Source organism: Strix uralensis, chromosome 18, assembly GCF_047716275.1.
Source record: "Strix uralensis isolate ZFMK-TIS-50842 chromosome 18, bStrUra1, whole genome shotgun sequence".
Taxonomy (NCBI): domain Eukaryota; kingdom Metazoa; phylum Chordata; class Aves; order Strigiformes; family Strigidae; genus Strix; species Strix uralensis.
The window spans coordinates 1,667,854-1,694,107 of NC_133989.1; the positions used below are offsets into that span (position 1 = coordinate 1,667,854).

General features: G+C 39.7%; 1 protein-coding gene across 6 annotated transcripts in view; it reads left to right on the plus strand.

Annotated features, from left to right (window-relative positions):
* The window catches only part of RTEL1 (regulator of telomere elongation helicase 1), a 50,569-nt gene that overhangs the window by 12,050 nt on the left and 12,265 nt on the right, over nucleotides 1–26,254 (plus strand). For all 6 annotated transcript variants that reach the window (XR_012631430.1, XM_074888286.1, XM_074888289.1 and 3 more), the window contains 16 exons: nucleotides 2,922–2,996; nucleotides 3,901–3,982; nucleotides 7,908–8,040; nucleotides 8,200–8,313; nucleotides 9,879–9,919; nucleotides 10,985–11,070; nucleotides 11,816–11,893; nucleotides 12,624–12,701; nucleotides 14,655–14,798; nucleotides 15,604–15,719; nucleotides 16,495–16,618; nucleotides 17,718–17,871; nucleotides 19,449–19,603; nucleotides 22,477–22,572; nucleotides 24,511–24,721; nucleotides 25,930–26,067. Coding sequence is in view for 5 of the 6 variants with exons in the window: in XM_074888286.1 (XP_074744387.1) it covers nucleotides 2,922–2,996; nucleotides 3,901–3,982; nucleotides 7,908–8,040; nucleotides 8,200–8,313; nucleotides 9,879–9,919; nucleotides 10,985–11,070; nucleotides 11,816–11,893; nucleotides 12,624–12,701; nucleotides 14,655–14,798; nucleotides 15,604–15,719; nucleotides 16,495–16,618; nucleotides 17,718–17,871; nucleotides 19,449–19,603; nucleotides 22,477–22,572; nucleotides 24,511–24,721; nucleotides 25,930–26,067 (1,825 nt within the window). In the remaining variant the exon portion in view is untranslated. The remainder of the gene's footprint in view (nucleotides 1–2,921; nucleotides 2,997–3,900; nucleotides 3,983–7,907; nucleotides 8,041–8,199; nucleotides 8,314–9,878; nucleotides 9,920–10,984; nucleotides 11,071–11,815; nucleotides 11,894–12,623; nucleotides 12,702–14,654; nucleotides 14,799–15,603; nucleotides 15,720–16,494; nucleotides 16,619–17,717; nucleotides 17,872–19,448; nucleotides 19,604–22,476; nucleotides 22,573–24,510; nucleotides 24,722–25,929; nucleotides 26,068–26,254) is intronic.

The window sequence follows — 26,254 nt, forward strand, 5'->3', positions numbered from 1 at the left end:
CAGTGAGCCAGTGGCCTGAAATTCAATTTCTAGCCTCCCTCTGAAGTTGACCCAAGCTCTAATATTCTTGAGTGATACTTGAAAAGAAGGTAATGTTTGGACAGTTTGAAGTTCAAACAAAACAGCATCTTAGCCATAGTGTTATGTATTAGAAAATCTGCTGATGTTTGGGATTAAGTTCACTACATTCCCAGAATCTGATGATTTCTGAGCATTGTCTTGGCCCGAGTTACTGGGTGTCAGGTTGAATTAGACCTTTTCCTGACAGTAAAATAAGACCTTTATTTCCCAAGTACTTGTGGTTTTTTGGATCAAAAAGATGTCTTCCCCCACATCCCTAGTAGGTGGGTGACATTTTAATATGTGTTAATACTTGCTTTTCTGTCTTGGTTTAATAATTATTTTTTTAATATTAAAAATTACTATTCAGCCACTGATGCAAGAAATCCCATGACGTGAGTCTTTTGTGGCTGGCAGTTTCTTTGTAGTTCTCTGGTTTTGTTCTACTCGGTGGTAGCCTGCCTAATAGATGAGCTGTCAGACTTCTTCAGAAATCCTTAATGTCATAGGTCTGTCTTCTGGAAAATGTGCTCCTTACAAGTGTAATCTTACGTTTATAGGAAGGAGAGGAGCATCAAAAAAGCTGCTAAATAATGGACACACAGGCAGGAGGGGAGTAAAGTCTGTAAGAGCAAAAATGAGGAAAAACACAGCGGTTTATTTAATCTGAAAAGTTAATTACTTTTGTGTCCAGCTCTGCCTTTGGCTGCAACAAATGAATTCTTTCTTTTCTGTCTGGGTGTGGTACCAACTATGTGCTTCAGTTTTCCATTTTTGCTGAAGGATTTCTAACAGCCTCACTTACGTTTCCCTTTACCTGAGGTTATTACTGTTTATACGTTTTAGAGTCCCTTTAAACTACGAGGGATTAAATCATCTAGATTTGAATTTAGCCATATTCTCTAAAAGTCCTATCCTGAGTCTTGGATTTTATTTATTTGAATGACATGGCTCAGGTCTATTTTTGTTATATGTAGCAAAACCTACTGACAACATTCAGGTTGTCTTCCTGCTGATTGCTGGAAAATGTTGCAAAGAGGTGTGAATTGTTCAGTATTGTTGCTTTTCACCTAAGAATTTACTTGCTATCTTAGCTTAATTGTAAATCTTCTCCTTCTAGAACTGTAATTTAATAGAAAAGGATAATCTTTATAATTTAAAATTTCCTAAAAAACATTATTAGATGCTTGTAGGAGAACAGTGAGGTCAGGTTAACACAATAACTCCTATAGGTGATTTGTTTTTCTTACTAAGTAAGACTTTCTGTGCTGGCTTTGTCTCGTGGTAGTGTATGAAGCCCTGTTATGCAGGTGGAGAGCAGCCTACGTGTCCAGAAGGACCCCACAGAATAGTGCCCTGTCTCAATCTACAAACAAATGTATTCAAACTTTGTGGACCTCATGATACAGACAAGTTATCTAGCTGTATTTTGAACGGCCCTGGTAGGTTTTTAACACTGAATTTGTCAATACTTGTGTGTGTTTGCAGCGGCATACACAGTATTTCTTTTTTATAGCAGTGGTTCAACAAAACCTTGTCTGTATGTTCTGATTCAGTAGTAGCAATTTGTGTACACTGATACCAGAGTGATTTGTGCTGGAAGGTGAGTGTCACCGCTCTGTGGGGCAGGTGAGGTATGCTTAACTGAGATTAGTTTCCCAGGGTTGCAAAGCTGAGAGATGAGAAGATTCAGAAGTAGAAGCCAGGTCTCCTGATCCCGGTGACTGGAGCCCACAGATCAGTGTGTGCTGCAGGACTGGGGATAATTGTCTGTGTGTGCTGCTTTAACCTGGGGATAAGATGAAAGGTGACTCCAATTGGAAGAGCAGTCTTTTGCTGAAAGCTAAGATCCCTCTGCTGGTGCTGCTGAGGACACACACGTGGACAGTTATTGCAGATCATCTGCCACATGATAGTCTGTTACCTTAAGATATTTTTAAGTAGGACTAGGTCAGTCTTCCTAGGTTAAACACAGTGCTTTTTTGTTACAGAGCCTTGTCTTCAAGACTTAATTTATAACCAGCTTGTTTTTATTAGCAACAAATTTTTTTCTTCCCTAGTAAGAACACTTACTAAAATCTTTTTTTGTACACCCTGTTACTTTTTAGAAGATAGTGTTTCCAGGAATTGTGCTGTTTTTGACTGGTGGAGAACATCTTTATTGTTGTAACCAGCTGATATTTTTATGAGCTTGGATAATTCCTTTTAAATGCCTGGAGAAATTTTGTTTAGAAAAATTAACAGAGGTTATAAATATTTGAGAACCACAGCTGTTTTCATTGAAGCTGCACTTGGAATGTCATATGTTTGAAAGAGCATCACCCCACCCTTAGTCATAGGACATCACATACAGGAAAGGGGAAGAAGCATAACTGTGCGGAAGAGTTGGTGTAAGCTTTTGATTTAATATATAGACAACTAGATATGATTACAACTTGATTTTCTTTGTAAGCAGAGTATTAATAGCGTAGGGTATCACGGCTGAAACTTTAAGGGAATTCAAAAAGTTCTTTTACACTCAGTTGTGACTGATCTCATGAACATGTAGTGTGTTTATGTTCATCCACAGCCAGGAGTCATGAACAGTGTGAAGAATAATACTGCAATTTGTGTAGTTTGAATATATTTAGATACTGGCTTGCCCTTTTTGGAACAACGAGAAAGTCATTACAGGAATTACCTGTAAAAAAAAAAAAGTATTAAATATTCTCTATCTTGATTTCGTAACAGGAGCAAGGAGATATAGTTAAGGTTATCACAGCAGTAACTTTTGTAGAGATACTTCACAGTGCAAAGATCCCTTAGGGATTTTGCTGGAAACAGTTGTTAAATCTTTGCATTTGTTTACATGCATCTTCCAGACAGTATTCAACATCGATCCTCCAGAAGGCACAACGGGTTTCATTCCACGTCAGTCGATATCTAAATATTATAAGGTATGGGATGCTTTGTGTTCTACATTTTTCCTTGCTGGCATTTAATGTCTGTGCTTAGTGTATCCGAGACTCAGAATGATGTGGATAATATAGCAAATGATGATGTTGATTACAGGCAGGATATGTAAGTTTTCCAGAAAAAAAAACCAAACAAACCAAAAAAAACCCCAACAAAAACCCTTCCCCCAACAATGAAACAAGCAAGCAAACCAAAAAAACCCCACCAAAGGAACTGTGGTTTAAGTTCCAAGGAATAAAGGGAGCTACACGGTAATTTTTAAAGAAACTCTAAAATTAAATTAGGAAAGAGCAGTAAAAATGAATCACTGGAAAGTTTGATACTGCATAGCATGTAAGAATTGATGTGTTCTTCCGATAATCTGTTCTCTTGACTTCAGTTTAGCCTATTGCAAGTACAGTAGAGCCGCTGAACCTCCCCCCGCAAAGTCCTTATCATTTATTTAGCATTTGGGACTTATGGGCTGTGATGCTGTAATGAATTTTAGGAACAGATTTTTTTTTTTTAGATAAAAGATAACTTTCATATTAAGTTTAAGACTTGATACTCTTTTTGTTGCCAAATGAAGCAAATCTTTCTAACACAATATTATTTTTCTAGTCTGGGTGTTTTATTCTGGTGGACAGTACCCAAATAATTGGGTTCTCTGTTTCTGCTCAGGGCAGCCCGTGAAAAGCTGCTCCCATAAACTGACTCAAAATGGCTGGTTAAATGGTGATATACCTCTTTGCTCGTTGTTAGATATGTTATGAAAGACTGAATACAACCTTACTAACACTATAAAAGTGACTAACTATCCTTAATATGGGTTAGCTTTTTTGAGGGCTGAAGTGCAAGCTCAGTTCTGTAGCCATCTCTAGAAATGTTTCTGTTATTTTCCTTCAGGTACACATTCATCTGGATAACAGTAATCAGAAGAAGAAACAAAGGACAGATCTCTGGAATTCATCGTCTGCAAAAAAACAAGGTACAGGACTTGGTCTTGGGGAGGCTCATGCAAAAGCTGGATTGAAAACTACTCAGCTGCTTTCTGATTCAAATATGAGAAAACAATTGAAGACATCCCAATCTGTGTTACTTCACATTTGTGAACAGGGAGTCCTCTGGCAAAATCTAGAATGTCACTGTAGGATTTTGAGTGAAATGCCACTTGTGTTACCTTAAATGACTTTGAGGAATGAAGGGCTGAACAGACTAACTCCATGAAGACATGTTCCAGATCTGTCTATATGCAAAAAAAATTTTTAAACCCAGCTGGCACAGTAGTGTTCCTCAAAGAGCTGGAAAGTCTTAAGTGCGTGATTAGTATGCCTTGTTGCCATGGTCCAAGTTAAAACCATCGGTAGATGTGCGATTGGGAAAGATATTTTTTTCCTCCACTCAGCAGAGAACCAGTGGGTGGTTTGGTTGTAGCATTATTTTTTTGGCCATCTTCTGTAAGATGAAGAGACTCGGAGCGTTAGTCTTGTCCCGGAGCTCTGGTTCTCTAAAACAGGGTAGGTTTTTAAGGCTTTGGACCTTGAAATAGGATTGTTTGAGGGTGTTCCTTTGCACTTCCTTGTTTCCAAGTACAGCTCCGTTGTGGATACAAGGAGTCAAGGGTGTTCTTTTCACTTTTATAGTTACTTCTAAAGGGGAGGTGAGGTAAGCAATCTCAGTATAAAACCTTCTTGTACCAGTGCTGCTTTGTGCATTGCTGGATTTCTTCTAGTGCAGTTATTTCAGTGAAAGAAAATCGATCTCCATTATGGAATGGTTGCTTACATTGGTGTAGAGAAGATCTTCAGACCAGCCCAAGAATGGGAAACCCTCCTTCAGGATTGACAGTGAGGTTTATGAAATGTTGTGTTATCCTCATATCAGCTATATTTCTCTCTATAACTGTGTTGTGTTAAACACAGAATTAGTGTTGCTAAGGCTGTGATTATCTTTTACAAGAAGGAGATTCATGTATAGATATGATAGTGAAAATGTGTGCCAAAGTATTGTAATAGTAAATTCCATGAAAGTTCTTAATCTCTGTTGAAATTACTCATAGATGGTGGAGGACTTGTTATGGGTTGGCTCATTCTAAAGCTCTGTAGTGAAGGCTCATGTGATGTGCCAGAGAAATAACACTTGAGACTGAATTCTTAGCCAGAAAATGCCATGCCAGGTAACAGCCTCAGGGCACTGTTACCTTCTCTGACTTTTTTTTTGAGCAACCTCCTAAGTTCTCCAGGGCATGTTGTCACTTATTGATAGTTTCAGCCTCAGCTATGCTCTTCAGTCCTCCTTGCTCAGCTGAGACTTCTCCCTCTCCTTGTCTTTCTCCTCCCACCTGTTTTGTTCCTTACGTATGCTCTGCAGAGCTTGGTATCTGGAATTACCTCAGTATAACCGAGCTTCAAAATAGCATATTTAGAAGAAAAGGAACTTGCCTTCTGAATCAAAGGCTTATCCTAAGGCTTTGTTGGACTTGAACATTCATTCTTTCTGATATTTTAAGTGATTTTTTTTAATACATACAATTAGGTGGAAACCAAAATATTTTCTGATTAGAGAAGACAAATGCAGATCCCTTTACCCAAGCCTTCTTAATAGAATACTCTCCAAGGACCTTTGTAAATGCTTTGCCTCATAACTGTCTCCTTAATTACTCAGTTACATGCTCTTGAGAGTGTATGTTTCACAGAAATCCTTTTCTTAAGGAAAAACGTAACAAAGAATGAGTTTCCATGAATTTTGTGGTTTTGCAGATAATGTCCCCTTAAGTGTTTCCACAAAGTAAGTTCTTTTCTGTTTATGAACAGAAGCATGCTGTTTGTTTTCCTGAGATATTGCTCAATTGGAGTTTGAAGTTACAGGAATAACTCTAAGTAGATTTTGTTAAATATGTGTGCAGGAAAAGACTAATAGGAACACTTAGATTTATTGCATAATTTGGAAGATTGATATACAGAAACAGTACAAAGCAGCTGCAGATTTCTGTGATTTAGTAGACACACACTGATAAAAACAGTCTTTGCAAGTACCTGTGCAACAAGACTGGCAGTTTGTTGAGACCTGCACTATGTGCAAACCTAGCAGAGGCCAGACAAGACTGATCAAGTCTCCAGTTTCCTGGAGTGGTATAGCAGATTGTATAGAAATAATGCAAACCTTTTAAGAATAGCTGTTTTCAAAGGATTTTGTAGAAATTATTCAGTCAAGCATAATTCTCTATAAACTGTAATTAGTGAGAAGTAGCATAGCTTGGGATAGCTGATGAGATCACTGCCCTAGCTGTGTTCTGTGCACAGATGCCATTTGTGAATGCAATATTGAACTGTTGCAGTTTTATGTTAAGATAAAATGCTTCTTGCTTCGCTGTAAATCACCGTGTTGTAAACTACTAGCAAACCATTTCTTCATGGATTAGCTGTCCTTGTCCCAGGAATGGAAAAAGCTGTGGCAGACATCTGTGTAAGATCCAACAGTTCCTGCTGATGAATGGGACATTTAAAATGGGTTTCATATCGCTCAGCCTGAAGACATAATTGCAGAACACCAGGCTAAAAACGTACTACAACTCCAGCCCCTCCAGGAGCTGGGCAGCAGGTGCCTGGCAGCCATCCTGCAGGGTTACAGAGAGGGTCTGTCAAACTGAGCGAGGAAAATATGAGTGGTTGGGCTTCTTCCCTCCTCGGCCATCCCATGTCAGCACAGTTTGCTTCTAGCGGAATTTCTTAGACTCCTTTGGCACTTCTGTAAGTGACTTTGCTCTTGGCTGTAGGTACTTGCTGGCCTGTCCATATACAGATCCTAACTGTAGTTTGCACCAATTCTAAGTGTGAATTACAGAAATACAGAATTTGCTAAATTTTGGAATGGGATTCTCCTAGAATCTGGACGTTGTCTGGATGGATTTGCCCAAATGAGATGGAAAAATTTAAGCTTAAAATAAATGTTCTCTTGTAATTCTAAGCAGTAAGTGACTCACTGGGCACATATTACTGGGGATTTCCTGAAACGGTTTAGCTCCTTTTTGGAAGTACAGTCTTTGAATGAAGTGTGCCCGTTTAAAAGACATGGATGCTAGATTTTAGGGTTTTTTTAATGAAACTAATCATGCAAAACAGAATCAAAAGCTAATGCTTTATTTGGATGCTCTTGTTCTTGACTTTGATTATTTCATTCTCTTGTTCCTTTGACTGTCTGAAAAGCTGATGTGAAGTTTTCGGCAAGACCAGTACTGGTACAACTATAAGCTGAGTAATGAAGGAAATAACTAATGTGATTTACTAATTTTTCTTTATATCCTTTCTGTTGATAATTTATAGTATGCCAGACTTTGTGTCATGCCCATTGTATATCCACATCCATGAAAGATCTGAACAGAAGTTGAAAGGTTTGGTAGTTGTCTGTGGGAAAACGAAAAGTTTAGCTGAGAGATTTATAGCCATTGGAGATTCCCAATGGAGAAGGGGTTGTTCTCTTTTCAAGCAAGAGCAGGGATGGAGATTTTTTAGTTGTTTGTCCTTCATCCCAGTATTGTGCAGTTCTTCTGCCATGCTTCCCCTTCCAGTTGTCCTTAAAGCAGGAAGTGAATCAGTGGATGGAGGACTGAGTAGTTTTATCTGCTCAATCTGCCTGTTACTTGCTGACAAAAAGATCTGATGCTCTGTCTTTTCTAGAACCATCTTTTGATTAAAAATATAATTTACTTAAGGTGCGAGGGAGCAATGACATTTTAAACTCTATTTTGAACGGCCATAGTAATTAAATCTGGGAAGGACCAAAGCAGAATGTACCATACATCTGGAATTTTACCTCCAGATGCTGGCCGGTTTACTCTCAGAAGTTCAGATGCAGTGTGCTATATGCTAGTCATACTCTAATTTTTCTTGGTGTTTTCTTTTTGTTTGATATAGGAAAGACCTTAAGCTATTGGTGTTTCAGCCCTGGGCACAGCATGCATGAGCTTGTTCGACAGGGAGTCAGGACAATTATCCTCACAAGTGGGACCCTCTCCCCCCTCTCATCATTTACAATGGAAATGCAGATGTAAGTGCCTGGATGTGTGAACAGTAACGTTACTGAAAATGCACAATCTGCTCTTGTGGTTTTAGGTTTTATCTCGGGATTTTCGAGTGTTCTGGAGTGGTAACCAGTAGGGAATTGTATAACGAGTATGACTGGGATCTTGCTTTTGTGTTTCTTCAGCCCTTTTCCTGTTTGCTTGGAGAATCCTCATGTTATTGATAAACACCAGCTCTGGGTTGGGATCATTCCGAAGGGGCCTGATGGAGCTGTGCTTACTTCTACCTATGAAAGAAGGTAATGAACTACCAGGTGGGATCCTGCTTTGAAGTCTTGGGTTCTGCCATTTTGGGTTCTGTTTACAGGAGAGTGCTAGAGGAATAAGTGGTCTTTGTAGTTCTGTTCTTGGATAAACACTGTGCTGAATAACAACACTCTTTAACCACTACTGTTAAAAATTTAGAACTGGAGGGCTGGAAGGGGTCAAAACAGATAGCAAGGAAGGTCAAAACTTGGTTTTGTTGTATAGTGACTTCTGTTGTGCAGTGTGATAGTCTCACTGGCATCTCTGCATATAATTTTAAAAGGCAGTTTCATGCTTTGGTGTGCATGGCAGAAGGTTCTGTGCTTGCCAGTTCTCTGCAGTTACTAAAGAGTGGCATCACGTTGGTGCTAGTACTGTGTTTAGGGATGGAATCCTTCTGTGGTGGTGTTGAAATGAGGATCAGTTCCTTAGGTATGAGACACGTGTTCTTCCATTTAACTTTCTTCCTGTAGTACACATGTTTTTGTGTTGGCACATCCTTAAGTCTATTTCAGTTTCAACACAAACAAACCTCTGGCTGAGAATTCTGTAATTTAGCCTGCTGCAGGCCTGACTTACTCTTTTAGCAATACAGAAAAAATAAAAAAATAGATCTTAAAAGCTTTTACTTAAGGGAAAAATGCCAGATGTTCACAGAACTGGAAAGGAACTTGGCAATTATAATTGATTTTTACAGAGGAGTCTGGAAAACCCTCAGACTGTATTTTTCATTTTCAGAAGCTTAGTGTGCTGTTTCAGTGTATTGTTGAAGATACTGTCTTCTGAAGTGGGAAGGTTGGGGATCCCCCCCTAAGGCCCAGAACACCTCTTTTTTTTTTTAAAGGGAATTCACAGTGTTTGCTGTGTTTTGACAACATCTGTATGGTGATTTGGGTATTTGTGGGTATTATATAAATAAGTACATTCTTTTTTTTTTTTCCCCTGTATAGGTAAGTTTCCTGGGAAAACAGTATGCAAAACTACAGGGCACTAAAAAGAAAGAAACATAAAGGCATGAGAGAACAGGTGACTTTTCAGTCAGGGCTGGAAGAATCATAAATACTGCTCATTGTAGAGCAGTACTCTTTCAGTGAAAGCAAGAGTGATTTACTTGGCTTATGCCACTACTAAATAATAACCATAGTAACCAAATTCACACTTTTTGCCCCCGCAGCCTCACCACACCTAATTAATCACTAATTATTTTAAATAGTTGTAACATTAGTCAGTCTTGGCAGCATCTGCAGACTTCTCTGGCAGAACTTTTCACCTTTAAATTATTAATATTAATCATGAAAGTCCTATGGCTGCCCCTTTCCACTTGTTACATTTTGATAATATTGAAGCTTAGATCATCTTCGGTGCTAATAAGAATATTTAATAGTAATAGTAATGTGTGGTCAAGGTATTACTAATTTTGTGTCCTTGGAATGGGTGCTTGCCCTGGGAAGGAAAGCAATTGGGAGTATGGATATGCTATTTTAGATCGGACAAAGTCAATATGTATGAAAAACACAGAAAAAGAAATACAATGGTGTTACTTGATTTCTCTTTATAGGTTTTCAGAGGATTATTTATCTTCTCTGGGGAAAACAATTGGTAAGTGAAGTGTGCAGATTTCAGAAATGGGTGGTTGCACAAGCTTTTTAGAGATCTACTAGAAGGAGAAATACCAGAGAAGACCCAGTAAGACAGAGGAAGGTAAAGGATTGCATTGCATATCTAAATGCTGTCTGGTCTTGTATGCTTCTGTTTGCTCAGGCAGCTGGCTGCTGTAATTGTGCACAAAAAAGATTCCTTGGTTTAATATTTCCAAGTTAGGAGTTCACTTTTTTGTCAGGTGTTTGTGTTTGAGTCAAAAACGTGGTTGCTAAACAGTCAGAAAGTGGAGCATGCTAGAAAATCAGTGCACAGAAATGATGCAGCCAAGCGTCATTTGCAGAGCAATCAAGGATCACAAGAAGACAATGCAATGTCTTGTGGTACTTCTAAAGACACTGTGTCGAGCCCACCTTAAGTCAGCATTTATTGTTTTGGTAATGTTTTACAAATATGATAGAGCTACAACATTTTAACACATGAGGACAGAGTAAAAGAGCATTTGTGTAGCCTGGCTGAGGTGTGTTTGAAGGAAATGGAGGAGAGTGCTCTGTGGTGTTCAGCTTGGCCTAAAAGGTGAAATTAAGAAAATGCTTTCACAAAATACCAGGTTAATATTTTTTTCAGTAAAGTCTAGACTATTTGAGTAGAAAAGTGTATCCTATTTGAGTAGAAAACTCTCAAAAGCAATCTTGTGGTACCTCATTCATTCCTTTGAATGTTTAGACTGCAGTGCACAAAATGATCTAAAAATAGATCCTACTGTCACAAGGCAAAATATGGCAAATGATACTCTATTTCTTTCATCTGTAGTGTTGGTGTAGCTCAATCTTTTATCCTGTTAACAGTACACTTCAGAAAGCTGGTTGGGCATCTGTATTAAAGTTTATACCTTGACAACAAGACTAGAGTTTAAAAAATGAAGCGACTTCTAATACATGAACCTTCCTGTCAAGAAAGCAGAAAAGATTTTTGGAAGGAACCTGTGCTTTTTCCTCTGCAGTCTGTGTACTCCAGCCCAGGATGAAAATGCCCTCAGCTGTGCACTTGCCTGTCTCATTGCAGGTAACCTCGTGCGAGTTGTACCACACGGGCTGTTGGTGTTCTTCCCGTCGTATCCTGTCATGGACAAGAGCCTGGAATATTGGAGAGTATGTTAATTGCTCTGCCTTTATTAGGTGGTTTGGTTACATGCATCAGATAGCTTGTAGTTATGCTATCTAACCATGCTCATTAAATGTTCTTTGTTAATAATAAATGATGAAATCTGGAAAGTAAAAACCCAGGTCAGGCTTCTCTTATTTTGATCACAATATACTGAAATGCAGTGTTGTAGATACCAAGCCGAAAAGAATCTTAATACCTTATCTCATCTGATCAAATTCATTTAATTTCAGCAGACTTCTCTTTATTAACCCTCCAAATTATAGATCTGGGGGGAAAAAAAAATCCAATATGAGCATTTCTCTTTATTTTTAATTTGTAACTGTTGCAACTAAATTCTGTAACTGCTGTGTTCATGACTTGAGTATCCCTGGTGAGACTTGGTTCTGTTTTAAATGCTCCTTCTCCTTAGAAGTGAATGCTGGGACAGAGGTGTCGTACTGCAGATGGGTCTCTGGGGGGTGGGTGTTGGGAACTTGCAAGTCAGGAAGAAAAGAAATGGGTCTCTTGTCTGCATAAGGTCCAAGTTGCACCAGCCACAGGGAATCACTGTGAGTGGTGTCGGATTGCGTGGTTCTGCTTCCACCTCTTCCTCTGTTTGGCAAGAGAGGAACGGGCTGTGTCGGGGAGGTCTGTGGTGACCACTCCTGAGCATTTCCTTTCTTGTGGGCCCTTCTGTATGTGCTTACGTTCACACAGCCCTTTCTCATACGTTCATTGTCTGTTTAACAGGAGCACGATTTTGCCAAAAGAATAGAAGAAGTGAAGCCAATGTTTGTGGAACCCAGGAACAAAGGAAGCTTTGCGGAGGTTGATTATTTGCATTACATACCAGTAACATTTTCAGAAACTGTTTAAATACCTTCTCTAAGATGTGCTTGGGTATGAAACACCCAAATTTTATCCTAGCATAAAATTAAAACTCTGAGAGCTTCTTTGAAGTATAGTGGTTCTAAACATCATTCCTTTACTCTTTGGGCCTGTTGTGCAGGATACAGTCTTCATTTGCCATCCAGCGATGTAACAGCGGCCAACATCCATGTGTGCTGAGTAATGGAGATGGTAGAAAGCTGCCGTTTCAGTAGTCAGCACCTCTTAATGTTCCACGGGACATTTCCTGCCAGCTTGTCATGCTTTGAGAGTAAAGGAATTGTGCAGTACTGTCTTTATCGTTTATAGCCACTCTGTTTGCTTCTTAGAGCAAATAAGATCCTTGAATTGCTTTCCTGGTCTGCCTGTTTCACTCAGACATCAGCAGAAACACAGGGCAGACCATGTTTTACCTTCTCATCAGAAGTATCTGGCAATCTTTTATGCTTAGCTAGATGTATTCTAGATTTCACAGTAACATATGGATTTTGCTAAGCAAATTGCTTCTCATATTTGCAATTAGTAAAAGTAAAGAAAATTATACTAAGCCAAATTAATCATATTTTAGATCTTAGTGTGCAAGTCAAATTTAGCTAGTGCGGGTTTCTATTTATGCATATGTGAAGGATAATCCTATTCTTGCTCTCGCTTAAACTAGTCTATCTTTTAGGTAATGGGTGCATACTATGATAAAGTTGTCTGTCCAAAGTCCAATGGAGCTGCTTTTTTGGCAGTATGTCGGGGGAAGGTAACGTAACTGAGAACTTATTTCGTCTGAGATCAGGCTATGTAATCGATGGAAAAAGCATCATTCTGGATTTCAGTACATTTCTGTTCTGTGACTGATTATATGTGGAAAAAACAAAAGTAGGATGTGCTGAGGCCTTTTGAAAATTATGTCAAGTTTACACATGCCCATTCCTGTTTTTATTGAACAGATACATCTTTGAGTTCTTTAAAGGGGATGAGCATCATACTTATTTCCTGTTGGCTGCTCACCAAAAACTCAACCCATTAGATAAGAACAACAGTTCTGGAGGAGAACTAAACGAAACATTTGTGATCAAACATATTGGAATAACACTGCTGAAAACCAAAAATATTATTTAGCTTTAAAAAATTTACATTAACCTCAGGTCCTCTGGACACACTTGATGGCCTTTCATTTACATTTCCCAGTGCTGATAAGTTGATTTATTATTATCAGTGGAAATATTTACAGGATCATAAATTACTCTTAGAGCATATTTGCTGCTGCTGCTTACTGCCTACCAAGAGAAGATTCAACTTCTTTTGAACCTTCAGTCCCAGTCTCCAAAGCGGTGGTTGTTCAGTGAAGACATAGCTCCTTTTGGGTGGGACTCAGCTGAATATCCCTGTCCTTCCAAAAGCAGTGTATTACCCTGAGAGTCTGTGGAGAGATCATGCTCTGGACCACCATGCAGCTGAAGGATAGACTGCTTAGTCTGTTGTAGTCACTGGGTTAATAGTGTGACTGCAAAACTGGAAATATTTGAGAAGATAAACTGAAAGACACATGTTGAGAAGAGCTCTAAAACTAGCTCTTCTCAGCCATTGCTTCAAGATTTCCCCCCGCAGGCTGTTGCTCAGTTTTTACATTGGCAGTAGGTTCTAGCAAGCTTTTTGCGTTCTCTGTTCCCTGAAAGAAACCTAAAAAACCCAGTCCTTTTAATGAAGAGGAGATTCTGTCCCAGTCGCTCTAGTTCTTTTGCTGGCTGTGTCTCAACCTGGGATGTCTTTAGAAGTTCACAGGAATTTTCTTTCCAGTTTTGGGGGGTTAAGGACAGGTTCCTTCTGTTGACTTTTTTTATTAGGTTTTTTCTTTTTGTCTAAGGTTGGTTTTCTCAGGCTCTTATTAGCCTGAGGGATTTCCTTTGTGTCTAAAATAAAATGTCCATAGCTACAAGTACCCGACTACTAGCTCCAGACGGATTATAGTGCGTGCTGTGATTGCTGCTCTTAGTGCTGCCTTAAGCTGAGCAGAGTTGGTCATTCCACCTGCCCATCCATCCCTGGTGTTATATTCCATCACAGCCACTTGTGTGGTATGGGAAACGAGATTGAAGAATTGATTGAGCTGAAAAACAAACCAACTTTTTTTTTTCCTCCCAAATTATTTTTTGGTCTATTCAGCTCTGATTTTGTTCAATTTCCAAAGTGATTTGCCAGCACAGCGTGGGATGTGAGCATGTACAGGGGGCATGAGTGACAAATACTTGAGTGGATGTAAGCAGCACAGCTGGTGAATATGACACTATGATTCTGAGCAGATTTCTGGTAGCTTTCCACTATTGTTTAGAAATTACTCTGTTCCTTTTTAATGTCAGAGAAGGTTTTTCGTGTTCTTATCACATTCGGGGTGTGGAAGGTTTAAACAGAGGTATTGACTGACATTTAAGATGTCTTCTGAATACAACTGTTCTGCTTATCCAGGAATAAAACACATGCATTAATGGTGTTGGCTGAGGTATGCTTTGTCCAGGGCCTCCTAGAGGAAAAAAGTAAGTTTAAAGTCCTGGTAATAAAAGCAAAAAATCTAGTCAAAACTACTTATAACATAGTCATAAACTACACTTGGCTAGGGATTTAATTTAATGGAGGAAAAAAGGCCATTAACTGCTGAATTGCTCTGAAATGTCACTTCAAATCCTGTTGATAATGGAAAACACTGTCTTTGCAGGCCAGTGAAGGCTTGGACTTTGCAGACATAAACGGACGAGGAGTCATCATTACTGGGCTTCCCTTTCCTCCTCGTATGGAGCCCAGAGTCATTTTAAAGATGCAGTTCCTGGATGAAATGAGAAGAAGTGGTGCAGGTGCACAGGTAATGCTGGGCAACTTTTCACTGTTGGCTGTTTGCAGGTTTGTGTCCCACTTTCTCCCTCTTGTCTCTCTGGATTTTGGCTTTTGTTATCCTCCCAGCCTCATGGGACCATGAATATCAAAAAGTCAAACAACCTGAGGAGTTTGGCACGAATACAATCACCCTTTTCTTTTAAAAATGTTAAGTGTTTCAAATTTTGCCTCCGGTGGCACAATTTCAATCAAATACAGGCTCAAAAAATGGTATCATTTAAAGTTTCAGTCAAAATCTTTTTGCATCTTACCCAGCTATCTTCCCGAGGGAATTATTTCATCCAGGGAGAGGGTGGGCAGGAAGAATTGCCTGTGCTGGCTGGTTTGAGGATTTTTGTTGTGGTTTGGGGGTGTGGTGTGTATATGTGTGTTTGGTTTTGGTTTTTTGTTTTGTTTTTCTTGGGTTTGGGTTTGTTTTTCTATTGTCAGGCATGACAACGAATGGCACTATAAATTTAGTTTCTTGTCCTGCAGGATAGCTGTTAGGTCTTAAATAATATGGTGAGTCTGTTGTACTACCAAGGCTGTCAGGGCATTGTATACTAAATAGCCCCTCAAATTGGATGTTACTCCTTGAGTTTTCTGTGCACTGTAAGTTCAGTGTGATACTTGAGCCAACCTGTATCTTGTTTTCCTGGGCTTTTAAGAGATTTGTCAGTAGATCTGATTGGATATAATATTTTTTTTTTATTTGAAAGAGATAGTAGCTGTACAGCATGGAGAATACACTTCACCTGGTAAATAATGTTAATTTTTCCTCCCACCTATTGCAGTATTTGTCTGGGCGTGAGTGGTACAGCCAGCAAGCTTCCCGGGCGGTCAATCAGGCTATTGGCAGGGTCCTCAGGCACCGCCAAGACTATGGAGCTATCTTCCTCTGTGACCACAGGTGAAACCTTGGCTCTGGAACATAAACCTACATCAATATCTTATGTCTCAACATGGATATTGGTATTTCGTATATAAACGTGGTGATGTTACTGTTTGGAGAAGGTTTAGTTCATAAGTAACTAAATTATTTTATATAACCAATTATATAAATATTACAGTACTTTAAGAAAGTAACTGGATTGTTACCTTCTGTTCCCAAAATATACTGTTTTGGAGCTGCAGAAAGAGATTAATGGTATTAATGCAAAATAAGCCAATTTGTTGAATTCATGTTTGTAATGCTACTGGAAATTATGTGGTAATAGCCTAGGGGTTTGCATTTTCTCCATCTCTCATTTGCGAAGGCAGTTGCCAGCACTGGAGTTTCAGAGAAGGAGGATGAAAGTGAGGAAAGATTATATTGCTGAAACAATATAATCTATATTATATATCCATTAATATAATATGTATATAATAGGCAACAAGAGTTTAATTGATAGCCTTCAATGCTGAGGCTCGAGGACAGCGAGCACATCACAGTTCAGTACTACTGTTACTGTTGCACAATTAAAGATTTTATGGATGAAAGGTAGGAATTGGCTGATTGCATGGTACATGGTATCAACAAAGCCCATTTTTCTCCAGAGTGAAGACATCACCGCATTATATTTCCTGCATGTTTCAATCTTTTATTGTCTTACTGCTGCTCCTGTGTCCTTTTGGACCCTGACCTAGCATTTAATTCATGCAGGCCAACCTGGCAAATAATCCTCTCCTTTTCCAATCCTACACAGGTTCACAATTGGTGATGTAAGAAGCAAGCTGCCTTCATGGGTCCGCCCGTATGTGAATGTTTATGACAACTTTGGACATGCAGTCAGAAGCGTCTCCCTCTTCTTCCGCATTGCTCAAGAAATTGTAAGTGTCTTAAAAAACCAAACCAAACAAACCCTCCAAATTTTCTTGATGGTGTTAGAAACTGAAAATACTAAGCCAGGTGGGAGATGTGGTGGAGTCACTTCTAAACACTGGAAGCTTTATGGGAAAGGAGGTATGCCTCATCTTTCTCCAAGAGTGAGCTGGGACAGGATGTGTTGTCATGCTGGGCAACTCATTGGGTTAGATCACAGAAATAACTTCCTCTTCCAGCTTCTCCTAAATAAACACAGCTTTTGTTGGATGGTATGCAAATAGTGGAACTGATGCATCGAAAAGCTTTCTACCTCACCCCCAGGGAGAGGGTATACGTGTAGAAGAATCAGTCAAACCCTCAAATTTAAATTTAAGCTGACTGGTATAAAGTGAGACAAATCCATCAGTTATTGTTACAGTTCATTGCTGGGTCATCTCTACTAACATGGCTTCTCTCTTAGCATTAAGAAGCTCTTTTTCTCAGTAACATTCTTTGATTTAAAAATTTATATTGTAAAAAGACTTTCTAATTGACTGAAGAAAGTCATAACAAGAAATGGGCTGGAAGACAGACAGAATGGAAAATTTTTTGTCCCCAAAATAGAGATTAATATTAAAATAAACACTTAAAATTTCACATACAGACTTGGATGACTTCCTGGAAGATGCTTTAGCCAAATACAAATTGTTCAGAATAGTTACAGATGGATGATACCGGATGACTTGATGATCTTTTCTGATCATAAATGGGAGTTTCATGGTAAATAAGAACCACAACCCAGTGTGCTTTGCCCAAAGGAGCTTTGTTGCAGGGAAGCAAGTTAGGAAGCAAGTTGTTCTTTAGTGGGGTCATGACCTTTTTTCTGTTACACAGGTCACTTACTGCTAAGCCTGCTTACTACCCTTCATCTATCTGTATCACTTCTGAGTTATTTGATCCTTTTTTCAAAAGCACATAAATCAAGAATGTATAACAATCTTGCTGTCAAGGGTTATTTGGGAAAAAGGAGGTGTCTTTGGGTTGCTGAGATTTTTGGTTGCAAAGGGAGTGGAGTGGAAGAGTGGCTTTCTTACCTACTGTAGCATTTTGTGAAACTGCTTGCAGATGCCCCCACCCCTGCCACAATGCCCTTCTGGCTCTGCGGGTTCCCTCAGTGAAAGCAGTTCGGCACCATCTACTTCATCGGAGCAGATCCTCTCCCTGAAAAAAGCCAAAAACTTGGATGACCACGTTCCCAGTTTGAAGAAGAAAAGAAAAGGTAGGTTTGGGTCCTCACAGATACACTTTTTTGTTTTAAGTTGAATCAAAAAAAGAAGAGCAAGAGATGAGAAACTGGAATGGGAGAGAAAGCAAGGAGAGCTCAAAGACCGATGTAAAAGTCTGATCAGAAGGGACATAGCTCAGCATTAGAAAATGGAGGAACCAGGTGCAACTACAGAGCAGAAGCGCAGATGGGGCCTGAAAAAGTGGCCTGCAGAACAAGGAGCACTTTGGAATATCATAGATAGTTTAAAAAGTAAGAACTGGAAGTCTGTGTTCTGACTAGCACTGACCTTCATATGTCCTCCTTCTTTCCTGTTGTATAAATGACTCTTGCACAGTAATCTGACTAAGAAAGCAGAAAGAGGGCATTGTCCTTGGAACAAAATGGTGTTTTAAAATTTGTGGTGAGCTAATGCCAAAGAATAAAGTATTTCTCACATCAGATATTCTTTCAGAATGTTCCGCTCTAGATTGCTTGTTTTGGAACAGAACAATGAAGTTGTGTTTCAAACTGTGGTTCCAAACCAGTTATGACTGAGTGTGAGGGTGATTTCACATCACATCTAAGCTGGTGTGAGCGCAGGATGTCATTGAAAGGGATTACTTTGGCCACCACTTGTTTCTCCCTTGATTTCCAACTGCATGCTTCTGCTCCTTCCCTTGATTTGAATCCATCTATTGTGCAACTGCAGAGCAAGCAAATGACCCAATTTACCTTTTGTTCATGTGACTGGTAGATCCATCTCAAAGATGGGCTGGAGCGTACGACTGGAGGTAAAGGGAAGGAGCTGCAGTCCCTCCTTTGATACGGACTTTCAGTTGCGTTGCGTTAGCTGTAACATCAAACTGCACCTGTAATCGTAGTTTTGGCTGATGTTTCTTGTACTGACTTTTTAATTTAAAGCATAATATACTTCTAGTCTTCTCAAAATAGTGACTTTTCTTAGTAACTGAGTGTTGAAATAATTTCACAAAATAGTGGAAATGTATTTTGAAGAGAATGCCTTTTAGAAGTAGCAAACTGATACTAATTTAACACTACCTGCAACTCTAACTTCTTATATTTAAAACCAAATATACCTGGATCCTGATTAGTGAGAATATGTATTCTTGGGACCTGAGGGTGACTGTGTCTTACAGGTATTGATACTGTGAGAGTTGTAGTTTAAAAAACCCACTTGTTCTGTTTAAAAACAAATCCTATTTCAAGCCAGAATCTCTTAAACAGTTTTAGAAATCTATAAAGCTGAAGTAGTTAGACAATTGTTGGAGTAAAAGTTTTTTTTTTCCCCTTGATCCTAAGCCATTTTGAAGCTAAATATAACCATCACTTAAAGAAAAGTTTGAGAGAAGTCCACCGGGTTGTGGTAACAAATGCTTGAGCAATTTTGGGCGTGATTAACCAAATCAGTCATCTTCCCAAGTCATAATGCAGTTTTGCAAGACGTGGAAGATTAAACCAACACATCTTTGGACTGCTATGTAAAATTTTGAGGTATTACTAAGTCAAAAAAAAATGCAAATAATAATGTGGAATGTTAATTTGTCATCTGTATTATGTTGTGATGACAGTAAATGGAGATGGAGCATCCAGCCTCTGCATGGAATATGAACAAGAGCTCGTCTCGCCTAGAAGACAATGTATTGGGCTCTTGGATGCGTTGGAGCGCAACGAGAAGAGCAGCGAGGATGCAGAGGAGGAAAGTGACTTGTCAGGAGAGGAAAAGGTAATGGCAATGGTGTAGCAAAGTACTTGCTTGTAAGTAAAAATTGTAGGCTCTAAAGCAAAATAAGCTTGGTATTGATTGAAGAGTACCAGTTCAACCTGCTTTCAAGGAAAAACTCACTGTAATCGGCACTGGTAACTGCAAGTTCTCATAATTTAAGCTTAATCAAAGGGTTTCCGTGCCACATTCAGCTAGATGACCAACAGGTACCTGCTTGTGCTGTGCTCCGTAGGTGCTGAGCACGTAGATTCCTGGCAGTTACCCACGCTCTCTGGAGAGCAAAGGGCTCTCCCAGAAGAGGTTGGTAGGTATGCAGTTCGTCCTGGGTGAAATCTGTGTCAGCAGATTCTAGGTGACCAGATAATGAATTTAAAAAGGGTGGGAGGAGTGTTTATGGATTAGATTGCACTTTCAGATAAAAATCTTTTGGTTTGCCTCAGAGAATGAATACTGCAGACTTGCGGAATATTCTTTATCTGAATCAAAAAACCACTATTGCATTAAGATCAACAAAGCTGTTTCTGTGCTGTTCTCTTTCTTTCCTCTTGGACTGGTATTTTTAATACGTCAGGGACTAGGCTGTGTTCTTCTTGCTTTCCCCAAATTCCTGTTTGCAGCTGGGGGTCGTTCCCTCACCTGACTGCCAGCAGCAGGAATATTAAACTGTTTGCAGACTCGGTTTGGCTGCTGGACTGGTGTGCGGACTCCAGAAATGGCTATTGCAACACACCTGAGCCGTTGGCTAAGGGGAAGAACGCCTCGGGGAAGTGTGGAGGTGTAAGGAGTATCTGGGGAATGTCTCAGGAGGCCTAAGGGAGATGGATGGAGACGTGTACAGAACAGAGGGAATGTACAAACTTGGAGAAACAAGCAAGGGTAGAGAATGTTTAACTTGTGTAGCTGATTGGGAAATCGGCTCCATCACCCATGGGCCGCCATGGCACAGACACCAGAACTTATTCTTTGGAAAGCCTGGCACATCTCCAGGCACTTGATCACTCAGCTACGATACGTTAACGCAGCTGCACTGCTTTTGGCGTCGTTCGGCATTTCCTGAAGTCAGTGAAGTTGATGGTCCGAAGGGCTCAGCACTGAGCCAGCTCGTGTCTGCTTTCTGTATTTGGCGTTACTACTCATCTGTGATTTTTTTTTCAGAGGACTGTGGGGTCATCCTGTGCTGCACCTAAACCCATGATTTCTGGTACCAGAGATCTGGGGAGTGTAGTCCCGAGACATGCAGTGCCTCTGAGGGAACCAGCCTCCACCCTGGGTCTAGTATTGAGCTGATTCTAGTAAGCATTTGGACTGACAATGGGGTTGGTGTGCTTTCATATCTTTCTTCATCCATCCATCACAGTATTTGTGTTACCATTTTTAATTTTATCAAGGTTATACTGTACCCTTGGTTCCTAAATAATGGAAATTAAGCTGCTGTCATTCTGAAATAATTTCCTTGGGGTGAAAAAGAAGAAAAGCAGCCTTTGTAGTCTCAAAAAAAATCAAAATACAAGAAATAGTCTCTCATTCCATTTAAAGAATGATTTGACAGCTCCCCTTAATCAGTTTTCCTTGTGAGATTTGCCTTATGGAAACTTGTCTTTCAGAAGCCTTATTAATTCTGGATCATGCTATTCAAGGTGGTGCCTTTACATAGTCCAGCATTAAGATGATATTTTTGATGATTTTTCTGACTTATTGCCTGTATCATAAACGTTTGACTTGCTGCTTGTATTCCAATTCTTCCCTTACATGATGCTTAAATAAAATATATTTAAATGTGCACTTAAATCATGGTCAGGCGTGTCTGGAATTCAGTATCCTTGCAGTATTATGAGTGCACTGGGGGTTGTATTTCTAAGTATCAGTAACTAACTCTACAAACTGGTAAATCTGAGGTTGTTGGCTTAGGGGTTGGTTTATTTTTAGTCTTGTTTTAGTTTAATTTGACTCTGAAGCTCTATGATCTGAATACACATATTGAGAAGACATAGTGGAATGTGGAGGTACTGTTATTTTACTGGTTCCTCTCACAAATGAACAACACTATTCTGTAAATGCACTGATAATCACATACTTGCTATGAAATTCTTTTATTGGACAAGAGCAAAGAAATAAATCACTTCACATACCTGCTTTCTCAACAGGTATGTAGAAACCAGCTGGCAATATAGGGCTGTCCTGCAGTTTCTTCTGTTACTTAAGTGGTGGTCTTTAATGTGGTCGATACTGGCTTGATCTAATATTGGAGTGTCTGCTGTTCAGCAATCCCACTCCTCTTGCTTCTGCCTGCTCACTTCTGTTTTGGAGCTTTGTATATACCAGTATTCCCAGTCACTGCAGTACAAACCCACTTTGTTACTGGGAATGGGAGATGCTAAGGAGCTTGCCAAGCCACAGGTGTTTCTGTTACTGTCTCATCCTGTCTGCCCTGATGTTTTCTACAAGACTGCTTAGCCTTCCCTTCTCAGTACCCCAAGAAAAGCCTGATACAGGTTTTCTTCAGAAGAGAAGTTCTTCCAGGCAGGAAAGAAAAGGGGCATGTGAGGCATCAGTTACACACAGGTATGTGTACACTCCCAGGGCTACCCTGAAACAGCTGTAAGTCCAGCTCTGCTTAATTGGCAATCTGCACCCTCAAGACCACCTTTGTCTTTTTTTCTCTGTTCTGGTCTCTCTGAATTGCCCAGTAAGTGATTACCTTCTAGAAACATGTGTGTGTCCCAGGCTGTTGCAATAATTTAGGTTGACTTGTTTCCCTTTCTTGAATGGTGTCACAAACAGGGTTAACAACCTGGAAATGGCTAAATTAAACGCACAATAACTTTGAAAAGCAGTTTTTTGGACCTTTCTTCTTTTATTTTTAATCTTCACAGGCACAACGTCTGTCAACACTTTCCCTTCAGTATGAGAAGAGGTTAACAGATGAGCAGAAAGGAGGAAGGAAGAAAATAAAGCTAGTCAGCAATACAGTATGTGTTTCCATGCCTGTGCCATCCCTTTGATCTGTAGACTGCTTTAATTTGAATTGGAAATTTCTAGGCAGACAGATGACTGATGCCAGAACAATTATGTTTTTTCTCCAAGTTGTAAATACTCATCAATGCACATCTGAAATCTTATTTTTGCCATGCTGTTTCTTAAATCTAGACATTACAGACCCAATCAAGCACAGTTCCAGGTAGGACTATTAGGTGAAAAAAAACTGGCATTGACTACCTTGTGAACATCTCCCGTTGACCAGGTGTGGTGGGTGGTTTCACTCTTTTTGATTAGAATAGACTAGAATAGTTCAGTTGGAAGGGACCTACCAGGCTCATCCAGTCCAGCTGCTGGTAGAGCCTCAGGTGGTATAGCTGACCAGTTCTGTTTGGGTAAGCAGTCGTGTCCTAACCCCACCTCTGGTGGATCATTGTTGTGTGTTATGTTTGCAGTTGTACATTATTTTTTTTTGCCCTGTCTCCAGACTCACTTAACTCATTAGATAGATATAGATATTTATTTACATATATATAGATAGATAGATATACAAAGAAGATGGAGCCTCCCTTTTTACAAGGAGTCACATGGGAAAGACGAGGGGTAATGGGTACAAATTACTCCTGGGGACATTCCAATTGGACACAAGAGGAACATTGTTCTCATTGAGAAAAATCAGCCACTGGGGAATCTCCCCAGGGAAGTGGTAGATTCCCCAACACTGAACATTTTTTAAGATTCAGCTGGACAGGGTGTTGGGCCATCTTGTCTAGACCATGCTTTTGCCAGGAAAGTTTGGACTGGGTGATCCTTGAGGTCACTTCCAACCTGGTGTTCTGTGATTATGCAGCTAGTTGCTTAAGAGTCATGATCAATTAATGGGAATCCCCTGGGTGATTGTGTGTGTCAGTAGTTGTCCAAGGTACTGTCTTAACTGGGTGCTGGCTGTCTGTCAGACTGCCAGTCACCTAGCAAACGAAACTGATGAAAGTAGTCACAGATCCTGAAGCTGATAATATTCAAGGTGTGAGAAAAGAAGCAGGTTCATTGCAGAAGGTTGTGTTTGCAGTTTGTTGCTACCTGATGTCATGATGAGTCAGCCTTGCCCTCAAGGTTTGGAGTTAAAGTCATTTCTCTTATTAAGCCTTCTCCTAAGAATAGAATTGTGCAATGAGACTTGGCTGCCTTCTCTAGGAACATTCCTCTGAAGCAGTCAGTTTTGACAGCAGAGAAGGTGAATAGCATCACTTTTCTGGGGGAGAATGGGTGCTCACAGATGTAGATGGGATTAATGTTTTAGAAACAGATACAGTAATCAGCTGGAGAACTTAATATACTTGTCCCTCAGGAGATTGCCTCGTTGATGCTGGTTTTTGTCATGAAGGCACAGGACAAGGGTTCTACAGCTTATATGTTCAAAGTGTGTGAGCATATTGCAATTCACAGTCACTTTCATAAAGTAGGGGTTGTTTTGAATTTTTTTCAAGTCCCTGTTGCTTGTGATTGTAGAATAATGTTTCCCAACACAAGAGAGTAATCTAACTTGCTCATGTGTATAGTGTCTTCAAAAAATGTCTTAGAGGAATCAAAATGCTTGAACACCCCCTGTTCTTTGTATCTCCTGCTTCAGAGATTTATGTTTTCCAGTTAATTAGACATTTCCAGGAGGTAGGCCAGTTAGATTAGTGCTTATTCTGTGGCACTGAAGCTGGTCAGGTTTTTTGGGTGGGGGTGTGTGTTTGAGGCTTTTGGGAAATAACAAGTGGATATGGGGGCGACTACCATATTTGTAAGAGAGAGTAACCTGTTAGTTGAAAGCATTCATTGTTCTGTGTGCTGGCAGAATTGTAAATATATTGCTTCCATCTGAATTCATTGAGAGTAACTCCTCCAGTCGTACTATTTACTGAAAAGTCTTCCTGTCTTTGCAGCAAGCTGATAAGAAAGCAGACCTGACGGAGCCAAAGAAGGCCCGAGCTACGCTGTACATCGCAACAGTGAAGGAGACCCTAAGCCAACAGAACTATGATCTCTTCTCTAAGGCTCTTCAGCACTACAAGAAGACAGATGACTTCCATGCTATGTTATCTCAAATGAGCTCCCTCTTTATAGAGGATGAAAAAAAGCATATCTTGTTACGAGGTGTGATGGCTTCCTTAGTATATTTGTGATGTGACCTTCGTCTTTTAAATAGACTTGGGTATTTCAGAGGTGGTTTAGACTGGAAATCCAGATCAATCAGGATGATAGTCATTAACATGCATCACTTTATATCCCCAGATCACGTAGAAAATCTTCTCAGTCTAATTGTCATGTTAGTTTGCATCTTGACAGGCATGAAAAAAAATCACATTCCATAGAAGCTTGTGTCTGTAAACTTTGCGTAACAGCAGTACAGCTTATTCCCTGGGGTTTAGGAGGTAAGATCAAGAGTGTGGCTGTGCGAACCCTTCGTAAGGGTTCAGTGTTAAAGCAGTGAATAAGTAGACAGAATATCTAGAGAAATTTTCTATTTAAATAATGGTGAGTATAAAGCAAGCGATCTGGGCAAGCATGGGTAGTTTCCTGGTTTAGCTGGTATCTTCTTGGCTTTTAACAACTGCCTTGACAGGAACTGGACTCGCACCAGCATTTCTTCTAGTTTAACAGAGTGTTTTCTCTGAATTTTCATTTCCCTCAACTTGTGAGCAAATGGGCAGATTTTTCTGTGACTGTTTTTCATCTACTAAAATAAAAAATCATTGTTACACATCCTGTAAATTGTTTAATTTTAAGGTTAAGGAATGGGAGGCTTAGTATGAGCACTTAGTACTAATAGTAGCCACAGTCTTGTTTCCCAATTTGCTGATCTGCTATATAGATGAGAAAATATTGAAATGCCAAATTAAGGCCTAAGTCTAGTTTTCAAAAGGGACAGGCACCTGAAACCTGAAGTTCATTTGAGGTTTAGGCTTTTGGTTGGCAAATATTTAATGGTAAGTAAGATGAGGTGTAAAATTAACAGTATATCAGTTATTCAAAGTATCAGCCTAGCAGATACTTTGGCCCATGATTTATGAGGTAGCTCATAAGTAGAGTTAAGCTACTTCATATTTACAGTGACAAAATTAGTTATTACCTACTGGTGATATTATTGCTGGAAGTTTGCATGATAGCCGACCTTTGTGGAACTTCTGTTCTTAATTGTATAAATATTAGATAATGATATCTTTAAGTTATTTAGCTGTACTTTTTTACCTTCATGTTACCTAACTTAGAAGTCCTGCCATTGTAGGTTTCTATGGCATTTATTACCTGTTGTGGACTGATTTTTATTTTTCTTTTCCCCTCTTCCCTCTCTCTAATGGAAGAATTTTACCAGTTTGTTCGACCTCAACATAAAAAACAGTTTGATGAAGCATGTTCCAATCTGACTGGAGTGGGCTGTGGCTACAAACCTGAGCACAGCCTCCTGCGGGAAGAGAGGGAGCTGCTAGCCAAGGAAATAGGTGAGGAGCTTGTTTCAGCACTGTGCAGGCAGTTGTATCATTTGACAGACATTACCCAGTCACAGAGCAGAACTGCAAGAATGAAAGGCAATTTAATTTAATCAATATTGAGCTAAGTCTCTGCTCGGCATGGTCCTCTTGCCTGCCTTCCTGTGAGCATGATGCCTGAGCATTAGTTACTGCATAG